General features: G+C 46.8%; 1 protein-coding gene across 3 annotated transcripts in view; it reads left to right on the plus strand.

Annotated features, from left to right (window-relative positions):
* Nucleotides 1-596: 596 nt before the first annotated feature.
* The window catches only part of MTRES1 (mitochondrial transcription rescue factor 1), a 30,334-nt gene continuing 8,206 nt past the window's right edge, over nucleotides 597-22,724 (plus strand). Inside the window, exons 1-2 of one of the 3 annotated variants that reach the window (XM_045008926.1) lie at nucleotides 597-684; nucleotides 5,112-5,186. In XM_045008926.1, coding sequence (XP_044864861.1) covers nucleotides 621-684; nucleotides 5,112-5,186 — 139 coding nt within the window. In that variant the 5' untranslated portion in view covers nucleotides 597-620. Of the gene's footprint in view, nucleotides 685-5,111; nucleotides 5,187-20,678; nucleotides 20,918-20,943; nucleotides 21,274-22,724 lie in introns of those variants that run through there. The other 2 variants (XM_045008928.1, XM_045008927.1) reach the window with 2 other exon arrangements.

The raw sequence follows: 22,724 nt of genomic DNA on the forward strand, positions 1-22,724 counted from the left end.
CCCTCCTCCCTGCGAGGCCAGGCCCCGCCTCCTTTCCCTGGGCCTCCCCCTCCCATTCCCCCTCCCGCCGCGCTGTCTCTGGCCCCCCACTCCTGCCTTCCGCCCGGGCCCTGCCTCCCAGTGCTCTGGCTTGCCCCAGGGCAGAGCTACTCAGAGCTCAGTTGTTCAGGAGCCACAGTAGTAAGAATTAATTGTGTCATTTACTGTAGCACTATCTAGTCATCTTTAAACTGTGTGACCGGAATAGACGCGCGCACAGCAAAAGGACTGACCAGGTATTATTCTAGTTAATAACATAGTAAAAGCATCCTGATTGATTAATAATTAAATCAGACAGTGTTTTAATATCATGTGCTGCAAAGAGCCCCAGGAGACACATTAAAGAGCCCATGTAGTGTGGGACCCTGAAGTATCAATGGTCTAGAGTTTCACTTACTGTACATCTCTCTCTTCCCTCCCTCCCTCCTTCTGTCTTTGGCTGCCCCCTTCGATCTGTGGTCTCTCCCTGGACCTTCAGCTGGCATGTGGATTTACACTGCTAAAGCAAGGGCAGATGCTACTGGAAGCACAAAGAGGAACAAGCTGAGTGTGTCTGGAGAGGGGTCTGCAGAGTGTGAATTATGTATGGTGCAGCTGGGGGACTAGCAAACCTTCTGATACTGCAGTGTTCTGCTCTAGCCAGAGGTACTGGGGTGTGTTAGTTAATTTGCATTCTCTCAGATGAGTCCAATCATTATGCTTTGCAAACCAGAAAAGCGATGGTAGGGTAGGAATGCCATTTTCTCTTAGATAGCTGCCTATGTAGAGTTAAAGAGACACTGGCATGTTGATAGTTGTGTTTTAAAACAATGTTTAAGTTTATAAAAATAGGGTTTTAAATGAAAATATTTCTATTAATATTACATCTTGTGAACAAGATTTCCTCTCTCCTTCTCCATTATTTTGTTAAAACCTAAATCTGAGCTTATATTACTGGGGAATAGCTCTTTAAGGAAGGCATTTCTGGACAGGCAATGGGTACTGTTTGAAGACTGGCACTTACAATACTAAGCCAACAACCACAAGGCAACACAAGAAGGGCCTATTGGATGAGACTAATGATCCATCTCACCCAGTATCCTGTCTTCTGGCAGTGGCCGATCTCAGGTGCTTCAGAGAGAATGAACAAAACAAGGCAATTTGTCCAGAGATCCACGGTCATCCACGCAGGGCCGGCTCCAGAGCCCAGCGGTGCAAGCACCCGCCTGGGGCGGCCCTTTCCCGGGGGGGCGGCAGGCTGGGCCGGCGGACCTGCCGCAGTCATGCCTGCGGGAGGTCCACCGGAGCCCCGGGAGCAGCGGACCTCCCGCAGGCATGACTGCGGAAGGTTCGCTGGTCCCGCGGCTCGGCTGGACCTCCCGCAGGCATGTCTGCGGCAGCTCAACCGGAGCCGCAGGACCAGCGAACCGCCCGCAGCTGCGGCAGGTCCAGCCGAGCCGCGCGACCAGCGGACCTTCCGCAGTCATGCCCGCGGGAGGTCCGCTGCTCCCGCGGCTCGGGGGCGCCTCCCGGGCATGACTGCTTGGGGCGGCCAAATTTGTAGAGCCGCCCCTGCATCCACGCCCAGCTTCTTGCAGATGAAATCTAGACAAGTCTTCCAGAGTCCTCTGCAAGAATCTCTACAGCTCCTGACTGCTGTTTCAATGTAGACAAGATATCCGATCAGGCAAAGTTTGGTAAAGTGCTTTAAAATAATGACTGCCTCCAGTTTTAGGGAGCAGGGGAGGAAGAGCAAGAAATGCTGCTGTTATTTCAAAGCATTGTCCATTTTGATGGGAACAGCAGCAGCCAAAACATGGGTTGTTAGACCCCCTTATTCCCCTTTTGTCAATTTCATGTGTGGCTGCTGCTGCTGAGAGGTGTAGGTGCTGGCTTTCAACTAGTCATCAGACTCCATAAGTTTGGAACTCTGAATAAAATACTCTGGTTACAGGATAGTTAACTTAAAATAATTTTGTATCAAATAGTTACACATGCTTAATTTTTTTTCTACTAAATATTCTTACACTAGAACTTAAGACATATACAATATGTATATAAATACACTAAACACCAATTTAAAGCACTGCAGACAGTCTGGGTATAGCTAATACCTTCACTTCTTAGGTGAATGAAGGCAGCTCTTGACCTAATGCCTCAATACTTTCAAGTATATAAGATGTCTTTCCTGGTTCTTTGATGTGTGCTTGTAAAGGAATAAAATATGGCCAACCAGTCCATAAGGGAGCGACTGCACTGATATATTATTTAAATGCAAGATTGAAGTTACATTGTACTATACAATCTATGTTGTAGAGAGTCTTCCAGGAAAATCTTGAATGCTTTGCAGGGATAGTTACTAAGTTTGTTTACAATAATATGATGCAAAAAGAACAGGAGTACATGTGGCACCTTAGAGACTAACAAATTTATTTGAGCATAAGGTGCCACAAGTACTCCTGTTCTTTTTGCGGATACAGACTAACACAGCTGCTACTCTGAAATAATATGCTGTTAACACATTATACTGTATAAAGTACAGAATGATGTACTAAATGATTATGTTGTGACAAACTGACCAGACACTTTCATTTAAAAAGAGACAGAACCTGACGTTCTGTATTTAACAGCTCTTGAACAACAACAAATGCAGATCAGTGTGTTCAAGCCCAAATATCCGCTATAACCATGGGTGGTGGTGGATGAAACTTCCTCTGTGGGAGGTGAGCTCCTTGTCCTGCCTCTTCCGCCCACAGCCCCACCCACACTCCACCCCTGCTCTGCCCCAGACCCTGCCCCCACCACACCCCACCCACTGCTGACTCACCACTCACCTCTTCCCCTGTCCTGAGTTCCCCCTCCATGCACCTCCTCCCCTGCCTGCTGCTTGCCTCCTCACCTCCACCCCTGCCAGACCCTTTCTCTGTGCAGCTGGCTCACCACTTGCCTCCTCACCCTGCTGCTGCCCCCCCCAAACCCTCTCCCCTTTTCACCTTAAAGCATTAATAACATTCCCCAAGGGAACTGAACAGGCAACAGGTGTAGCTCAATTGCCAGATAGATTCTCCTCTGAATGGCAGGGATTCGGTGTGTGCTGTATAGAGATGAAAAGCCAGGCTACCTGCGCCAACCTGCAGCCTCATCTCTCTTTTTCAAGAAGTGCTTGTCATTGACAGCCTGCACTAAGGCAGTAGTTTAATCACCTTTCTTGCACAGAATTCCCTGCCAGACTCGTTTACTTAAACTGGGGTGGAATAAAATGACTAGATCAAGAAATAAACTCACTGGCTATGTCAGGGCCTCCTTGAGCCAGGTTAGCAGTTCCTTCTTCTGGGTACAGAGAGTAACTGAAGGATCATCATTTGGAAACTGTTTTTAACCCCAATAACACATTTTTCTACAATATAAAAGCCAGCTGAATGTGGCCAATGACTTCCTGGGCATTGGCAAATGCCTGTTAAATGGCTTCATTACCACTTAATGGCTCTTTAACAGTTTCAGTGATCTCTGCTACTAGGTCTCTGGAAGGCTTTTTCACTGTGTAAAGTTACCCAGGGATCCCCTCCACTCACCTCCTCACTGCCCGTCTGTCACTGTCACTGTCACTGTCACTGTCTCACACACACACACACACACACACACACACACACACACACACACACCCTCCAAGGGGAGAAGGGGTGGGATGGAGGAGAGGACAGGAGAAAGACTCCAGGCAGCAGCAGCAAGCCATGGGAGCCTGGGGGAAGGGTCAGAGCAGGGAGGGGAAAAGGCGGGGAGGCACCATGGCCCAGGTGTCAGGCAGCAGGGACGGCTGTGCTAGGGGATGCAATGTCTTCCCTTGCCTATTATACCCACCACCCATGGCTATAACACTGGTTTTATTAATATTTCTCCTAGAATGCAATGCAACATGAAGGAGTTCACGTTTGGTGCTAGGCACTGTAAGCAGCATTTGCCATCCACACCTGTGGTACTATAGGACAGCTCCTCAGAAGATTTGGAATGCATTGCTACAAACAGGGCTCTGAACCACAGCCGGTGTGGATGCAGTTAGAATAGAATTCTGTAGAGACAGTGTGCTAGGTAAAATCATGTTGTTTTAGCCAGGGCCGACTCTACAGTTTTCGCCGCCCCAACCAGCGCGCCAAATTGCCGCTGTGGGCAGCAGGGGCAGTCCATGTGCCCTTAGGGCGGCAGGCGCGTTTCCGCCGCGGCGGCAATTCGGTGGCAGCTTCTGTGTTTAGCTGAAGCCACCCCGGACAGCTAAACATAGAAGCTGCCACGGAATTGCCCTCACCGTGGAAACGCGCCTGCCGCTCTAAGGCCACACGGACTGCCCCCGCCCTCCGCGGCGGCAATTCGGCACACTGCTTGGGGGCAAAACAACAGGGACTCCTGCCCCTTGCAGAATGCCGCCCCAAGCACCAGCTTGGAATGCTGGTGCCTGGAGCCGGCCCTGGTTTTAACCCAGTCACATCTAGCATGGTTCAATATGCCAGCATAGACAACGTCATAGTTAACCTCTGGAGAAAGAGTTAAGACTGTCTTTTTAGAGCTGCACCAAGTCAGATTTCATCCCTGTCCCCATACCAGAATGAAAAAGAGAACTCTTCTGTGAGCCACAACAAGCATGAAGATTAGGTTAACTCAAAATCCCTAAACAGTGGTGGATTAGCCACTGGGCCAACAGGGACCTGGCCAATTGGGGCACCCTTATGCCCCAATCTGCTCCACTCGGTGCTCCTGCCGGAGAGCAGGGTTGGGGTACGGGGGCTTGCCCCACTCCGTCTGCCGGGTGGGGTTCCTGCCAGGGAGGGCAGAGCGGGGCTATTGCAGGTAGAAGTGGCGGGAAGGGACCCCGCTTGCTCTGGCCCAGGACCCCACAAACCCCTAATCCGGCTCTGTCCCTAAATATCATTTATTTCCTGTTTTTCACCCTCTGTTCAGTTGCTTCTCACTCAAAATCCAGCTGTATAACATTTACATAGAGTATCTATAATTAGGGTTCCCAACCTGTGGTCCACAGAGCAGTTGCTAGCAGTCTCTGAAGAGCTGTCTGGTCACATGTTACTGGCTCTTTTTGTTTTCAGAGACTAAGGGGAGAGCAAAAGGAGACAGTATGATCAACTTTAAGAGGAACACCACACTTACTGCAGCTAAAATATGTAAGTACTATCTCTAATGTTATTTTCCACACATAAACAAAGGTTTGCTTTAGTTGTCACTGGGACATTATGCAATCACAAAAGAGAGGGGAAATATTTATAAGATGTGGCTCACACTAGGTAAAGATTTGAGAACCCCTGATCTCTAGGTTTATGTTTAGGGAAGCAGAATACTTTACAGGAGCTAAGTTGGGGTTGAGAGTATTAAAGTTCTGAGATCTGATTTCAGCTCCACTACTGATTTGCTGTTTGATCTTTAGCAAATTACATCAGCTCTCTGTCATAGGTTGCAAAGGCATTCGCAACACCAGTTCTGACCCTTTTGAGTCAGTCAAGCAACTTAAAGGGGATGCAATCCAGCTGCAGCTGGCCAGCTGCCTCAGTGTAAGCTGGGTGTAAAGCCAGCAGAGCTGGCCTGTATGCCAACCTGCCACCTCCTGTACATGGGAACACAGTGTGTAGGGGGGGGGGGGGCAGAGGAAGCTTGACATGGAAGGAAGGGGTGGAGCAGAGTTCTATGACAACTCTTAGCTGCCACATGCTCCCATAGGAATCATAGACAAGTGTCCTAAGTTATTTATTTATGTCAGAGCTGAAGCAACTTGAGAATCCAAGAGTCTAATCAGCTGCCTGATGGCCACCTCTCCCTGTGCCAAAAGTATCTTGCTACAGGAGAGAATCTGGTACCACAGCCATGAAAAATGAGGATGATACAGATATGTTCACTGGGCTTTCATGAAGTGCTGAAAACATTGAGAGTTATGGTTGGCACATTTCCAGATGCAATCCAGACCAATGAGGGGTTTTGTTATCACCTGCCCTGCAACCTTCGGTGCCTCACAGTGCTTTGCTGTGGTAGCTTCCATAAAGAGCCTACCTGCATGCAAGTCCCCCCCTGGGTCTCTGTGTACAGCTATAGATGTGGTCCAGCAACTCTGCCCCAGCAGCCTGTCAGCAAAACACCAGCCACACCCTGGCTTCCCACAGCCTTGGTTACTACCTGCTGGGTGATCCCAACACAGTCCCAGTCTTGGATTTTCCCCCAAATGTGTGTTCTGCACTCTCCAGGACAGTTCAGCTATTATAGGTCTCTTGCCATTGAAAGGGGGTCGGTATTCAACAGTCTGCTACTTTAATCAGAGCCACTAAACAGTTCGGTTTACACAGAGCACTGGATTAGCTTTGATTAAAAATAAGGCAAGTTTATTTAACTACAAAGAGATATACTTGTATTCACTTAAAATCTAAGACATTAAAGTCAGAAATGGTTACATGAGAAAAGACGATAAAACACTTTCTAGTAGCTGAATTTAACAAGCTAGACTTGGCTTATAGTAAAATCCTTACCACATGATCCCAGCAACAGGACTGACCAAATTCTCAGGTCAGAACCCCTCCCACATTCTGGTTCCTTTATTTTCTTAGGTGAAAGAAAGAAAGAGAAAGAAAGAGAGACACTCTGAGGTGTTCTTGCACCTCATTTTTATAGTCCAGTCATTCTTTGCAATGCATTTTCCTACCTCTAGATAAAGTTCCTTCCCACTGTGAGGAAGGAGGCATGGAGCCCCATGGTGAAAGAGGTTCCATGTTGTTGTTTGCTAAAATGCAGATTTATTTGTTCCTGCCTCCCTTTATTGCCAAAGGATGGCCGCTTGACTGGTTGTGGTCCATCAATTTTGAGGACATCTGGCTAGAGGCACCAGTTTGTCCTTTATCTTTGAGAAACAGGTTCTCTGGTAAACTTGCCCAGTAAACACAGTGTAGTCATAATTTCAGCTTATGTTCATAGCTTTACATATAACGTTGCTACACATATTTCACCATGTTGTTATTGACCAGTGAGTTGGTTTTCAAATTCTACCTCACAAGGCATATTTTGTACAAAGATTATTACAATAGTGTGCAGGGTGTGAATGCAGGGGTGCATTTGGTCACAATGGGACAAGAACTAAGCGTTATTATATTTTCATAATGTGCTACAGTATTTATTTTAGTTGGCTACAGTTAAAAGAACAGGAGAAAATTATACATTGGGCAAATCACGTAGCCCCTCTGTGCTTCAGTTTCTCATGTATAAAATGAGGATGACAGCACTTCTCTATCTCACTGGGATGTTGTGATATATTAAACATTGTGAAGTGCTTTGCGATCTACTGATGAAAAGTGCTATCTAAGAGCTAAGTATTATCATTCCACTCATAAAAGTGATCGATTTATATACAGTTTTAACAAAACAACAACAACATGCAATAGTTCTGAAATACTTTATGGAAGAACAAATGATTGAAAGAATATGACTCTGCTAGTTTTGTATTTTGTGAGCAAGGAGGGAATAATAATAAACGTTAATACAGGAACCTGTTGGCAGCAGGTAAGAGCGCTACAGGTAGCATACCAGAAAGATTCAGATCAAGTTGTCCCTTGAAACGTCTGGTCTAGTGCCTAATTTCTCTTATCTATTTCTATGATCATATCTCCCAATTCAGGAGAGTTCCAATGTTCTGGACCAGGGATCGGCAACCTTTGGCCCGCGGCCCTCCAGGATAAACACCCTGGTGGGGTGGGCCGGTTCGGTTTGTTTACCTGCTGCAAACCACGGCTGAACCTGCCGACGCCACTCCAGGCCAAGGGATGTGCTGGCCACCGCTTCCCGCTGCCCCCATTGGCTTGGAGCGGCAAACCGCAGCCAGTGGGAGCTGCAATCGGCCGAACCTGCAATGTGGCAGGTAAACAAATCAGCCTGGCCTGCCAGGGTGCTGATCCCTGTTCTTGACTGACCCTGAAGAAGAAAACAAACTATCAACTATGCACCTGATTCTAATGTATTCACTTAGCCCCTATTGAGGTAAGACTTATAGAAGTCAATAGGAGTTACATCCAGTCTTCACTGGTCTGTTACTCATGGAGTATATGTGAATTTAGTACACAGATCTTTCAAATGCAGTATAATTGAGACTGGACCGCGCATGGTGAGGTGCTGCCATCAGGTGGTCAAAATGTGTTTCTGTTCTCTCCGTCAAAAGTGCAACACACTCCTTCGAAAGAAGCAAACATTCTTTGTTTTTACAGGAGAAATGACATGTATTCACAACACAGATCGGTATGGCGAGTGAAACAGAGCTCCAATTCCTTTAGCCTTTTCATTTTTGTGCCAGAATAAAGATACTAAAGATACTAAATTAAAAAGGAGGGGAACTAAAAACATTTCAAAGGCTTTTAAATATATTTAATTGTATGCTTTGTTTCCCTCTTTTAAATAGAGACAACATTGCAGCCATAACCCCGATTCTTGGGAGCTGAAGCAAAATTTAGACTTTCTTTACAATGCACTCACAAAAAGGATTAAGTATAACATCTAGTAGAAAACTAGCCTTTGATAAATAAAGTGGCTTTTCGGAAACTAGTCTCTCTCTCAGTCATATAGAGTAGTGGTTCTCAATCAGGGGTATGCATACCCTTGGGGGTACGCAGAGATCTTCCAGAGGTTATATCAACTCATCTACATATTTGCCTAGTTTTACAATAGGTTACATAAAAAACACTAACAAAGTCAGTACAAACTAAAATTTCATATGACTGCTCTATATACTATACACTAAAATGTAAGTAAATATTTATATTCCAGTTGATTTATTTATATGGTAAAATGAGAAAGTGAGCAATTATTCAGTACTAGTGTGCTGGGACACTTTTGTATTTTTATGTCTGATTTTGTAATCAAGTAGTTTTTGAGTGAGGTGAAACTTGGAGGTACCCAAGACAAATCAGACTCCTGAAAGGGGTACAGTCGTCTGGAAAGGTTGAGAGTCATTGATTTAGAGACAGAGGGGATAATTTATTCTGACCTCCTGTATATCACAGGCCAAGTAAGTTCATTCATTTACTCCAGTAGTGAGCCCAGTAACTTGTTTGGCTAAAGCATATCTTCCAGAAGGGCAGCCCAGTTTTGATTTTAAGATTTCAAGAGATGGAGCCTCACCACTTCCCTTGGTAGTTTGTTCTAACGGTTAATCAGCCTCACTGGTACAAGTGTGAAGTGCCTTTTTTCTAGTTTGAATTTGTCTTGCTTTAATTTCCACCCTGTGGTTCTTTGGTTCCACCCTTTAACCTTTCTCTGCGAGGTTAAAGAGTCCATTAGCACCTGGTATTTTCTCTCCATAAAAGGTACTCATACACTGTAATCAAGTCACCCTCAATATTTGTTTTGATAAAGAGCTTAATCAGAGGTGGCCAACCTGAGCCTGAGAAGGAGCCAGAATTTGCCAATGTACATTGCCAAAGAGCCACAGTAATACGTCAGCAGCCCCCCATCAGCTCCCACACCCTGCCTGCCAGCCGCCCCGCTGATCAGCGCCTCCCTTCCATCCCTCTACCTCACGCAACATGCAGGAGGCTCTGGGGGCAAGGAGAAGAGCGAGGGCGCGGCAGGCTTGGGGAAGGGGGCGGGAAGGGAGAGGGCCTTGGGGGGAGGGATGAAGTGGGGGCAGGGCCTGTGGCAGAGGCAGGGGTTGAACAGTGAGCATTGGAAAGTCAGCACCTGTTGCTCCAGCCCTGGAGTCGGTGCCTATGCAAGGAGCCACATGTTGACTTCTGAAGAGCCGCATGTGGCTCCGGAGCCACAGGTTGGCCACCCCGGCTTAATGTGTTTAGTTTAAGTCTCTCACTGCAAGACATTTTTTCCAGCCCTTGAATCATTTTTGTGTTTGTTTTCTGCATCCTTTCCAATTTTTCCAACATTCTTTTTAAACAATATGAAGTATATCTGTCTCCCCAACGCTATATATAAAGGGAAAAAAAACCCTCTAGACTCACAACTCTCCTGTTTATACAGTAACTCCTCACTTAAAGTCGATCCAGTTAACGTTGTTTCGTTGCTGATCAATTAGAGAACATGCTCATTTAAAGTTGTGTAATGCTCCCTTCTAACATCGTTTGGCAGCCGCCTGCTTAGTCCACTGCTTGCAGGAAGAGCAGCCCATTGCAGCTGGCTGGTGGAGGGCTTGGAACCAGGGTGGACTGGCAGCCCCCCTACTAGCTCCCCACTCCCCTAAGCTTCCTATGCTGCAGCAGCCCAGCAGGCTACCAATTGCCAGCAGTTCAGCTGTCCTTCCCCCCACTGCCATGTGCTGCTCCTGCCCTCTGCCTTGGAGCTGCTCCCAGAGACTTCTGCTTGCTGTGCGGGGGGGAGGGGAGAAAGAGGGGGGCTAATGTCAGGATTTCCCCCTCCCCCCTGCTCCTGCACCCTGCTTACCCCATCTTCCATAGAGCAGAGGGGACATACGACAGGGCTCAGGATGGAGGGAGCTTGCTGGCAGCAGCTGCGGTCTCAGCAAGCTGATCTAATTAACAAGGCAGTGTACTTAAGAGTAGGGTCCGTGTCCTTGAAGGGGAAATGTGCATCTCTCTCTCTCTAACTCACACACATGGTGTATCTCCCCTCCCTCCATTCCTGCTGCCTTGTAGAGTGTGAGAGTTAACCCTTGAGGGCTTAGTCAATTGCTAGTTCATCATTTAGCAGTAAGGCATTCCCTGGGAAATATCTCACCCTCTGACTCCTCCACTTCAACCAAGCTTCACAATCATCATCACTGTGTACCAGTATCAAATTGTTTGTTTAAAACTTATACTCTGTGTGTGTGTGTGTGTGGGTGTGTGTGTGTGGTGTGTGTGTGTGTATAGTCTTTTGTCTGGTGAATTTTTTTTCCCTGGAACCTAATCCCCTCATTTACATTAATTCTTATGGGGAAATTGGATTCACGTAACATCGTTTCACTTAAAGTCGCATTTTTCAGGAACATACAATGTTAAGTGAGGAGTTACTGTATATCAAAGGATCACTTTAGCCCTTTTTGCCACAGCGTCACACTGGGAGTTCATGTTTAGTTGCTAGTCCATGGTGATGCCTAAATCCTTTTCAGAGTCACTGCTCTCCAGGATACAGCGTCCCACTCTGTAGTTATGGCCTGCATTCTTTGTTCCTAGACATGTAACTTTGCATTTGGCTGTTATGACAGGGCATCTCCTCCATCATGCTGGGCTTAGCACTTCACTAGAAGCTGATGCTGCATCACTGACCACCAAGTTCAATGAATGAGAACTGCATGGGACAAAAAAAGCTCGAGGGTTTAACTCTCGAATCTGTGTCTGCACTCCTCTGTTCTTTCCTCTCATGGTGGCACCATTATCGTAGCCCTGACCTCTCATGTCAGCTACCGCAATTCCCGTATCTTCCAGCTTTTTAAGAAGCACATTTGTCATACCAGCTCCTGTAGTATCATCAATGTCAATAAATTCTAGAAAATGCTCTCTGACAGTCACCATTGCTGGGACATTTTCACTAGGTTCTGTTGTTGTTACAAAATGCACCATTAAAGTCATTTGTTCCATATGGCTGATGTCAGGCGTGCAGTCCAAAATAACAGAGTATTATCTTGCTGACTTCAGATCTGCCAGAACCTTCTATTTGACTTTTGTTGTCAGTAACTGTATGATCTCATTTTGAATTGTTTTTCCAAGGTAGTGGTGTGTGTACATTTCTTGGGTGGTGACTCTTCTTAGATGCTCCTGGAGGACAGCATCAAACTCAGCCATCAGCTCCACAATTTTAAGGAAGTTTCCATTGTTTGGCACATACAGCTGATCTGAAGTGCCATGCAGTGCTAGGTTTTGGATAGCAAGCATTCTCACAATGGCAACAAGCCTTTTCAGAATATTTTGCCAGTAAAGAGGTAATAAAAGGTAATAATTGGAGATATACCAATCTCCTAGAACTGGAAGGGACCTTGAAAGGTCATCGAGTCCAGCCCCCTGCCTTCACTAGCAGGACCAATTTTTGCCCCAGATCACAACCCTGGGTTTAGCAGGCCAATGCTCAAACCACTGAGCTATCCCTCCCCCAAAGAGACTCTGATGCAATCTTCTTCTGATGCTGATCATCTGTGGTGGCCTTTAACCTTAGCCTCATCTCGAGCTCTTTCCACCTATGGGATGTTCTCTGGTGATTTGCTGCCTTCTCATGGCATGCCAGATTTCTAGCCAGATTTTTCCTGTCCTTTGTTCCTGTAGAACCCAATGTGGCTGGAACACGTATCAACCAGGCAAGGTACTAACAAACTTCAATAGGACTTTATTGTGGAAACCTCTTTACCAAGCTGCTGCTGCACCCTCTGTAACTCTCACTGTGCCTCCTCAACTCCTCCCCCCTCCTTTCGGTTTCCTGTCCTTTCAGACTCCCAACAGCCAGTGCTCCCAGTTCTAATAATTACAAGCAACATCTAAACACCACAGAACATTAGACTGGAAGAGTTTGCAACAAAAACAGTATGCAGCATTCTGGGGTTTTGAGTACATAAGCCATGGCCTCGCCACTTGGTCACCATTGGGGATTTCACGCCAGTAATGTGTTGGATGGAAACTTCTATTTTCATTGTCTTTGGGGAACATGAAGTTTTTCACTTGATGTGGCCCATGCAGTACAAGGAAGTCCCTCAGGCTACTGCTTAAGTGAGTCCACAGTCTTGGATCATCTAGACCAGGGGTAGGCAACCTATGGCACAGGTGCCAAAGGCAGCATGCGAGCTGATTTTCAGTGGCACTCACACTGCCTGGGTCCTGGCGGCTCTGCCTTTTAATTTCATTTTAAATGAAGCTTCTTAAACATTTTTAAAACCTTATTTACTTTACATACAACAATAGTTTAGTTATATATTATAGACATAGAAAGAGACCTTCTAAAACATTAAAATGTATTACTGGCACACGAAACCTTTAATTAGAGTGAATAAATGAAGACTCGGCACACCACTTCTGAAAGGTTGCTGACCCCTGATCTAGACTTAAGGAACTAAACTCAGCAGCTGCTGTTTCTTGCACCTCCACCACACTCTTCTCAGATCTACACTTTTCTTCAGGAATGTGCATGTTTACATCCATTTGAGATGGAGATATGGATGCTGCAGTAGCTGCCAGGTCACCTGCACTCTGACTAACTGGAAGATCAGGCATCTCCTCACCACTCACATCCTCACTGGGGCCAGAAGGCTCACCATGAACATTTGTGTCTATGTATCTCAGGAGGGATCCTTCCTGCTTAGATAGAAAAGCTTCCTTTGCTTTCTTTCTTTTTCTGAATGCTGCCTCAGAGGGGCATTTTCTTCTTTCACTCATGAATGCTGTTCTGTGCCAGCTATAGTGGCTCTCACTCAATTGAAGGGGACAAATAAGCAGGCTGGTAGCAGGGCCTGAATGAGGGAAGATATCAGTGTCTTAAGGGCCTAACTGGCTCCTACTACTTCAGTTGACTGCCTGTTCTCCTCAAGTGGGTTCAGGGAAGCAGCAGAAAACAGGAAGCTCCCTGAGAAGCTGGTGTTAATCAGTCCAGGCTCCTGGGGGGTGCTAGAGAGGTACATAAGAGGCTCCTCCTCCTCTCTCTTCCTGCAGCGCCTGCCGATTTCTGTTATTCCCGCTCCCCTTTTCTCCTGCCTGTCTGTTATTTCTCTTGTACCCTCCTTCCTCCAGCACAGCACTCCACCATCTCTGTGCATCTAGAGCAGAGAGAATACATATGCACCAGCAGCAGACACAATTTTCTACACTGGGTCCTAGTGGTGCCCCCCCGCTCACAGTCTGCCATCTGAGGCGGCCGCCTCAGTTCGCCTCATGGTAAGGCCAGCCCTGCTCCGGAGAAGCCTTTTTCCCTGTTGTTACTAGCCCTGCAGCAGATTGTTTCTCCTCTTTCACTCCCCCAGGAGATAAGATTTTAAAGGTCCCAGGCAGCACTTAATTGGACACAGGTGTCCAGCGGTGGCTCCAGGCACCAGTGCTCCAAGTGCATGCCTGGGGCAGCAAGCTGTGGGGGGCGCCCTGCCGATTGGTGTGAGGATGGAGAGTCAGGCTACCTTCGGCGGCTTGCCTGCGGGAGGTCTGCTGGTCCCATGGATTCGGCAGTAATTCGGCGGCAGGTACGCTGAAGACGCGGGACCAGCGGACCTCCTGCAGGCAAGCCACCGAATCCACAGGATCAGTGGACCCCCCGCAGGCGCGCCGCCGAAGGCAGCCTGCCTGCAGTGCTTGGGGCAGCAAAAAAGCTAGAGCCACCCCTGCAGGTGTCCCTAGTTGACCCGAGGTAACCTCTTTTCAGTTTATAGGGAAAAAAACCTTTATCGTTCTAGGGCTAATTTAAGGGGACTGTTGGCCCCTTACTAAAACTTAGTAGTTTTTTTGATTAGCTAGTTCCCAGTACCAAAAGGAAGGGGAAGGACTGATGGGAAATCAGGACCATGAGGCTGACATGAGGCAGGTCCAGATTAACTTTTTGTGAGCCCAGCACCAAACATATTTGTGGGCCCCCCTGGGGAACGAAGGGGCCAGGGGCAAGAGCACAGTGGGCAGGGTGGATTTGATTTTAATCATGATTTAAATCACTAATCAGGAAGACTCAATTTAATCATGGTTTTCTACATAAAATGTGCGTTCCTGTTGGTTGTTATAACCTTAATACATATTCTTCAGAACTCAGAGATAGATGTAGGTTTCATTTTTAGAAGGAACACACTATACATTTTTAAACAGTGATTTATTTTGAAAACTTTTCAGATTAGTTTTATAGCTATATCAGAAAATGAATGATTGTTTGGTTATTTCATTTACCAAAGATAATTGAAGCAAATATTTATGAAGTCATTGGGAGGTGAGCTATCTCCAGTTCAGCAGGTTAATCATTAATATTTGGAGGATATTCTTGCCATGCTGTATTAGGAGGAAAACATCACCAGACAGACATTTAAATTGTTTTATTTAACTAAAACAACAACATTAAGTATTCTGGGTTTTTTTCTTCAACAGCAAACATAATATTTTAAACAAAAAAGCATATGTCCCTCGCATATGTCAATCACCTGCTGTTAACTTTAGCTAGATAAACCCTGAGGGCAACAGCCAAAGCCAGAAGGATTGGGCAGGTTTTCTGCAGAATTTATGAATGGTTTGGCCTATTTTTTCAAAAGAAATGGGTGATTTTAAGAGACAGTCTTTACAATTTAGATACAATAATATCAAGTAAATGAGCAAGGTAAAATCAAGGATGAACAAAACTCACTGCAAGAAGACTGGGCAGCTCAGGGATTAGCACTGAGATATGTGGAACTTTTCATCTATGAGCAGCTAGGGATGAATATGGCTCAGCTTGACAAAGAGTGATTAGTAACTGATTTGCTACGATAGGCTCAAAAGCAGAAATTACATAGCTTCCTTGCCAACAAAGAGCAATTATTATTAGTTTGTTTCAGGTAGCACCTACAATGTATGAACAATGGCAGGCTGGCATGTTCCCAAAGACAGGCAGACACACAAAGGATAGGGGAAAGGGATATAACAAACAAGTAGATATCAAGGTGGTTATTGACCATGTCTTGAGGCTACTTGATATAATTTAAAAAAGAATTAAAAAACTATCCCCAATGGCCTCTCTACTTCGCCACTATTAGTCTGATTTTTTTGTAGGTGTCATGGTAGAAGTAGGGCTTTCAGAGGGATTTGGGGGAAAAGGGGATAGTGACCTTGTGAATCAGTTCAGGAAGGACATTCCCTGTGTATAGGTATAATTTTTGGATCCAGGGGGTTGGGGGTTAACACAAGAAGAGAAAGGATGGATAGGTAGGGAGGGGGTGGAACCAAGCTTAAACTGAAGTGGTAGAGGAGACAGAAGAATTTAAGAGTGTGTGAGGGTGGTAATTGATATGGTCAGAGAGATCTGAAAGGAAGATGAATTTGGCAGCTGCATTTTGTACAGACTGAAAGAGTGATGTGGGTTGCAAAAACTGAAGAGGAAGGCCTGAACGAGAGCTTCAGCTCCAGTAACTGAGAGAAAAGGTCAGATCTTAAAGATCATATTCAGTAAAGACAATATTCTATACATACTGGTACATGGGATGAACCCCTTTCTCCCCATGTAAGGTTTGATCTCCTCTTCTGACTCACAGTCTGCAGTTATATCTGTGGCTGCATAAGTACGGTAGCCCATTTTCCATTACACATTATTTCTATCTGCATAACATAATGCAGGATTAAACTCTTTAAAAGTGCATCCGATGAAGTGGGTATTCACCCACGAAAGCTCATGCTTCAATACGTCTGTTAGTCCATAAGGTGCCACAGGACTCTTCGCTGCTTTTACAGATCCAGACTAACACGGCTACCCCTCTGATACTCTTTAAAAGGCTATATTTTCAAAGAGCTGCCATAGTCTAATCATGCAGCTTCCAGTGAGAATAAAAGAAAGTTGCACAGCTAAATCCTCACTGCTCTACTTAGCCAAAAGTGTTAAATTTTCAAAAATTTCAAATATGAAGACCTGAAGTCCAGGTACAAAATGCATGCACAACTACTTTTGTGTAGATCTCAGAGATCTTGAGGAAAAAGTGTCAAGATTTAGATACAGACCAGATGCGTGGGGCAAGGAAAATAGATGGTCCAGGCTACAAACTTGATTCACAAATTCCGTGCCCAAGAGATCATTGTGATCATCTAGTCTGACCTCCTGTAAAACACAGGCTGTAGAATTCCTCCAAAATAAGAGCATATCCTTTAAGAAAAGCATCTCATCTCTTGATTTTAAAATTGTCAGTGATGAAGAGTCTACCATTGGTTAATTACTCTCACTGTTAATTTACACCTTTCTTCCAGTCTGAGTTTGTCTAGTTTCAACTGGCAGCCACTGGATCATCTTTTACCCTTTTCTCTACCCTGAAGAGACCATTATAGAATATTTGCTCCCCATGCAGACAGACTCAATTACTTATAAGGCATGTTTTCAAATCCTTTAATCATACTCATGACTTTTCTCTAAACCCTCTTCCATTTATCAACAACCTTATTGAATTAAGGACACCAGAATAGAACACAGTATTTCAATAGTAGACACACCACTGCCAAATACAGAGGTAAAATAATCTTTCAACTCCTACTTGAGATTCTCCTGTTTATGAATCTCTAACTGCATTAGCTCTTTAGGCCACAGTATCACAGCAGGAGCTCATGTTACCTGATTATCCACCATAACCCCCAAATCTTTTTCAGAGTAACTGCTTCTCAGGAGAGAGTCCTCCTTTTTTGTTCCTAGATGTACACATTTACATATCAGTATTAAAACTCATATTGTTTGCTTGTGCCCAGTTTAACAAGTGGCTGAGCTCACACTGAATCAGCAGCCTGTCCTCTTAATTGTTTACCACTCCCTCAATTTTTGTGTCATTTGGGAACTTTATCAGTGATGATCAGGGTTACTTCTATACAAATATATTATGTATTAATCAAGTGAAAATCTGCATACACAAAATTAATACCAACAAGAAACAAAAAAAGTTATCTGAAGGACAAACTAGATAACAAAAACAAAGAAGAAACTTATCGAGAGATGTCAGCCAGACACCAACTTTACAATGTGCCGCTGGGTGCTCACCCCCAGCTCTGCCTCAGGCCCTGCCCCCCAGGGACAGCTTTAGGCCTATTCCACCAATTCTCCTGAATCGGGCCCCGCGCCCGGTGAGAATCCCTTCCCTGGCTAGAGGCGCCTTTTGAATTTTTACTCACCGGGCGGCGCTTTGGGTCTTCAGCGGCACTTCGGCAGCAGGTCCTCCACTCTCTCCGGGTCTTCGACAGCACTTCAGTGGCGGGTCCTTCGCTTACTCTGGGTCTTCGGCGACACTTCGGGAGCGGGTCCTTCAGTGCCGCTAAAGACCTGGAGCGAGTGAAGGACCCACCGCCGAAGTGCCGCCAAAGACTCAGAGCACCAGCCGATGAATACAAGCCCCACGTGTTTTTTTATATGTTTTTCATTTTTTAAGTCATACCTGCCAGGGCCCTGTCAAAACTGTTTGAATTGGGCCCTGCACTTCCTAAAGCCGGCCCTGCTGCCCCCAGTCCACCCCTCACCCGAGGCACCACCCTGCCCTGCCTCTTCCCACCTCCCCTCCTCCCACCCCTTCCCAGTCCTCACCCCACCTCTTCCCACCCCACTTCACTCCCCACCCCCAGCAGACCAAGTCCTCGCTCCTCCCCACCAACTGTTTCGCAGCATGCAGGAGGCTCAGGGAGGGAGAGGGAGGTGCTGATCCATGGGGCCCACCGGAGCTGATAGAGGGGCTGCTGGTGGGTTCTCCAGCCCCAGAGCACCCACAGAGTTGATGCCTATGATGTTAGGAACAAGTCAGTCATTTACAGCATTTTTCTGTGCTGGGAACCCACCAGATTTTAGATATTATTAAGTAAGAGTATTCATAAACCAGTCAAACAAAAAAAGTTTTAAATAGCATTACTCTTGCATTCATAAATTAAAGCTATATAATTAGTACAACAGAAATTTGGCACCTAGCCACCCTGGTGATTACATTCATGTGAAACTGCACCAGTTCCTCAAGAATAAGGAATGGAAACCACAGCAGATAGATACTTACCAGCTGGAAAAGGGAAAGCTATGGTCAGCAACAAAATGGCCAACTTAAGGCCATTGGCTCTGCCAATTTTAAAGGGTCAGCCCCAGAAAGATAGCTGGGAAACAACTCCCATAAGAGGGCAACCCTGAGCTACAGAGGAAGGTGTTCTTAGCACCATGATATATTATTGTCCATACAAGTCCTTTACCCCTGCTGCCCAATTTAAATAACCATAATGATTTGTAACTTCACATTTCACCATATTGGCACTGGATGCACTGATATGTCACTGTTTCTTTGTGTAACCCTTCTGACAGGTGGTGTCAGCAGTACAAAGGTCAGGCTCATATCTAAGGGCTCCTGTTAAAATTACAAAACAAAATTGGCTTGCGCCCCCACGGAGAAATCTGAGAAAACTAAATACCTCCCCAGTGTACCTCTAGGCAAAACTTCTCCACCTGCAAGCACTGAGCCTGTATATAACAACAACAACAAAGCTTCCATTAAGGGGAAAGGGAATACAGCAACAATGATTGAAAAGTATTCAAACGACAGGGAAAACAACCGCCCCACAATATCTTGAGCAGTAGTCATTCGCCTCAATTTCCCACCTTGCGTTGTGAAAGTTTAATTACTTCCCTTTAACTTGCCACTCTCCCTTTTCCTCTGCTGCATCTCACTCATGGTATGTTGTCTGAGGTCAGTGAAGTCCCAGAATCCAAGGGGTACACCTCAAATGGGGGAGTGAGGCCTCTACCACTGGCTGTTACTGCTTCTGCTGCTTGTCACTGCCCACTCTGCTGATGCCCTGATGTGTCTTGGTCTGGTCAGGTCCTATAGTGCCATGGCCACCTAGCCCAGCTATTAGTAATCAGAGCTCTAGGATTTGCTGGGTGGGAGGCACCTTGATGCTGCTGCATCTCTAAGCTTGGAAGAACTTGATTTTAAAAAAATAATTTTGACAGAAAATATTGATGTTTAAGGATTTTTTGAAATACTATCAACTTAAATGTCCCCAGCTGTGCAAAATTGTGGATTTTAAACATTATTTTTATGTTTATGTTTATAGTTTTTCACAGTTGTGGGAAATTATGGGAGGTTTAGAGAATGGAGTGTCAGACAATAATTATAAAATAACAGTAGATGATGAGATTCAAAAGGTAAAGCTTTATAACCATTAAAACACAGAGTGACATCATCATGGCAAACTATATGACATAAATATCCTTAAATCAAACTCTAATAGGGTTCTCAAGCTGCTTTTTTGTTACTTTGCCTATCTGTACATTTTTGATCATCAATAAAAATATTTTCCATCAGTTTGTGGGGAGGTGGTGAAAATGTTTACCAATAAAAATCTAACTCTTCCACGCATATGCTTCACCTACTGTGCTGCCTTTAGCTGCAATGCTGTGTTCTGAGGTTGCACTGCTCGTCTTAGGGCTTGTCTTCACCAACAGTGCTGCACCAGAGCAGCTGCACCGCTGTAGCGTTTAATGAAGATGCCACCTACGCTGACAGGAGAGCTTCTCCCATCAGTATGGGTGCACCTCATGCCTAAGGCCAAGTCTACACCACGGTGCTACATTGGTGCAGCTGCTCCACTGCAGCACATCTGGTGAAGACGCGCTCTCCGGCTGGCATAATTGCTCCACCTCTGCAAGAGGTGGAAGCTTTGTCAAATGGGAGAGTGTCTGATAGTGCTGGTGTAGACAGCACTTATGTCACTTGGGGGGTGTCTTTTTCACACCCCTGACAGATGTAAGTTACATTGACGTAAGCAGTAGTGTAGACCAGCCCTGAGGTGACAGCTGTGTTGACAGGAGAGGCCCTCCCATCACATAGAGTTGTCTGCACTATAACTATATTGCTCAGGGCTGTGAATTTTCCCCACCCCTGAGTGACATTGTTACACTGACATAAATTTGCAGCATCGACCAGCGCTTAGTGATTAAAGTTCTAGTGATTTTGCTGGGTCCAGGGGCAGGCTCATGACTGTTGCCTTTTCTGTGTTGGCTTTCACACCACACCCCAGGCTCAGCCCTTAGACTAGTTTGTGATTTCCGCTCTAGTGAACCCTGAGAAGAGACAAGGCCTCTCCCCTGAGCCTAGGCAGCTCTGTCTTTACACACGAGAGAAGAAGGGACCAAAGGGCATCTAGGAATAACAGCAGCCCCCGCAGCTGGCGGGAATACCCGGCCTCTCGTCCCCACAGGCTGCCTCCACGTGTGGGTGCCCAGCCTGAGGCACGGGAACGGGACCTGAGCGACACTGCCCCGCGGAAAGCGCGGCCCCTTTAAGGTGCATCCAGTCGGGCGGGCAGGCCCCTGGAAACCCACCGTTTGCAAATGCCCGCTCGCCACCCGGGAGGTCTCTGCTCCCCGGGAGCCGCCGGGCTGGTGCGCGGGCCGAGAGCCGTGTAGCGAGGCAGCGCTACGGGGCGCACCCCCTGCCCCCACGGGCTGCTGGGAGCTGAGCCTGGCGGACGCGGCCCGGCCCCGCGCACGCTGAAGGGGGTTCGGCTTGGACGCAGCAGCGAGTCCCCGGCGCCAGCCCTCAGCAGCGGGGCCCCGGCCGGCGACTCCGCCCCGCTCTCCGCGCAGCGCCTCGGCGGCGGGATTGGGCAGGGGCCGGGCCGCAGCGTCCGGCGGACACAGGTAACGGCGGCCCTTCCTGGGCCCGGCTCCCCGCCCTGACCGGGGCTCGCTGCGGCGCAGCTGCCGGGGCCTGCAGGGAGCGCGGCCCGAGCGGAGCTGGGCTCTCCGGCTGCCGCGGGCCGGGCCCGGCCGGGCTCCCTCAGGCCGGCGGCAGAGCGAGCCCGTGACCCCCTGGGCACAGCCGGTGGCGCCGGGGCTGCGGAGCTCGGCCCTGCCCAGGCAGGCTCGGGCGTTTCCCGAGCTCGGAAGCGGCGCTGCTGCTGGAACCGAGCGCGGCGCGGCCTCCGCGGCCTGGTCCCGCTGCGGGCACGGAGCTAAACGCGGGAAGAGGTGCGGGTGGGTGACAGTCTGGTTTGGGCACCTCGCTTTCCTGGCGGGGAACCGGGTGGCCCAAGGGCTGGGTGCATGGGCGGGATGGTTAGAAGAAACGCTCAGTGGGAACCAAACTGCAGCCAGGGGGATGGTTGCAGAGGGTAAGTGTGTTCCAGAAGGTTAGTCCTGACCAGATATTGGTGGGGATTGAAATCAGACCCTTGAGCATGATAGGGAGAGTGAGTCTGCGTCAGGACAAAAAAGGCATCTCTTCCCCATCTCCAGACATGGCCCCTTAGCAGTTTCAGTCTGTGATCAGAATCAGCAAGCAAGCAAGCACGCACGCACACACACACACACACTCTGCATTTAGCACAGTGTGGCCTTGATCCTGACTGGGATTTTGGAATGCTCTCACAACACAGTACATGTAACTTAAAATCCATTTTCACTTCTCTTGGTACAAGTTTGCATACATTTGGGGGCTTCACCCCTCCCCACAACTAATGTGGAAGAACATATGGCAAGTACATGGTGTGACAACCTAGATGTTTAACAAAAGCACAGTTACAAAAATGTGAGGGAGCCTTTGCTTGCCTTGGGAACAACTTTCTACAATGGTTATGAGGTACTGAAAAAAATCACTAACATGTTAACAACATCTAATATTTTAATAGAACCTAATGAAGCCCTGCCCACTCTGTCACAGGACCACCGTTAGGACCCTTTATGTGAAAGAGGGTTCAGTCTCTTTCATATAAATGGTCCTAGCAGTGGTTCAGTGACAGAGTGGGCAGGGCTTCATTAGGTTCTATTAAAAAATTAGATGATGTTAACATGTTTAGTGATTTTTTCAGTACCTCATAACCACTGTAGAAAATTGTTCCCAAGGCAAGCAAAGGCTTGCAGCACCTCATAGAATGGGGTCTGGGTTCATGAATTAGGACCCTCAGGTGCTATAGTAATACTACTACTATGCCCTAAATTATTAGTCCTAACGAAGACTATGGCTATGCCAAATTTCACACTTCAGCTGTTGTTGTAGTTCTGTGTCTGCATTTAAAAAAACAAATTTACAAAGACATTGAAAGTGGTTTTTTTCCCCTTCACTCACTGACAACCCTGAAACAGGTTAAATA

Source organism: Mauremys mutica, chromosome 3 (genome assembly GCF_020497125.1).
Source record: "Mauremys mutica isolate MM-2020 ecotype Southern chromosome 3, ASM2049712v1, whole genome shotgun sequence".
Classification (NCBI taxonomy): domain Eukaryota; kingdom Metazoa; phylum Chordata; order Testudines; family Geoemydidae; genus Mauremys; species Mauremys mutica.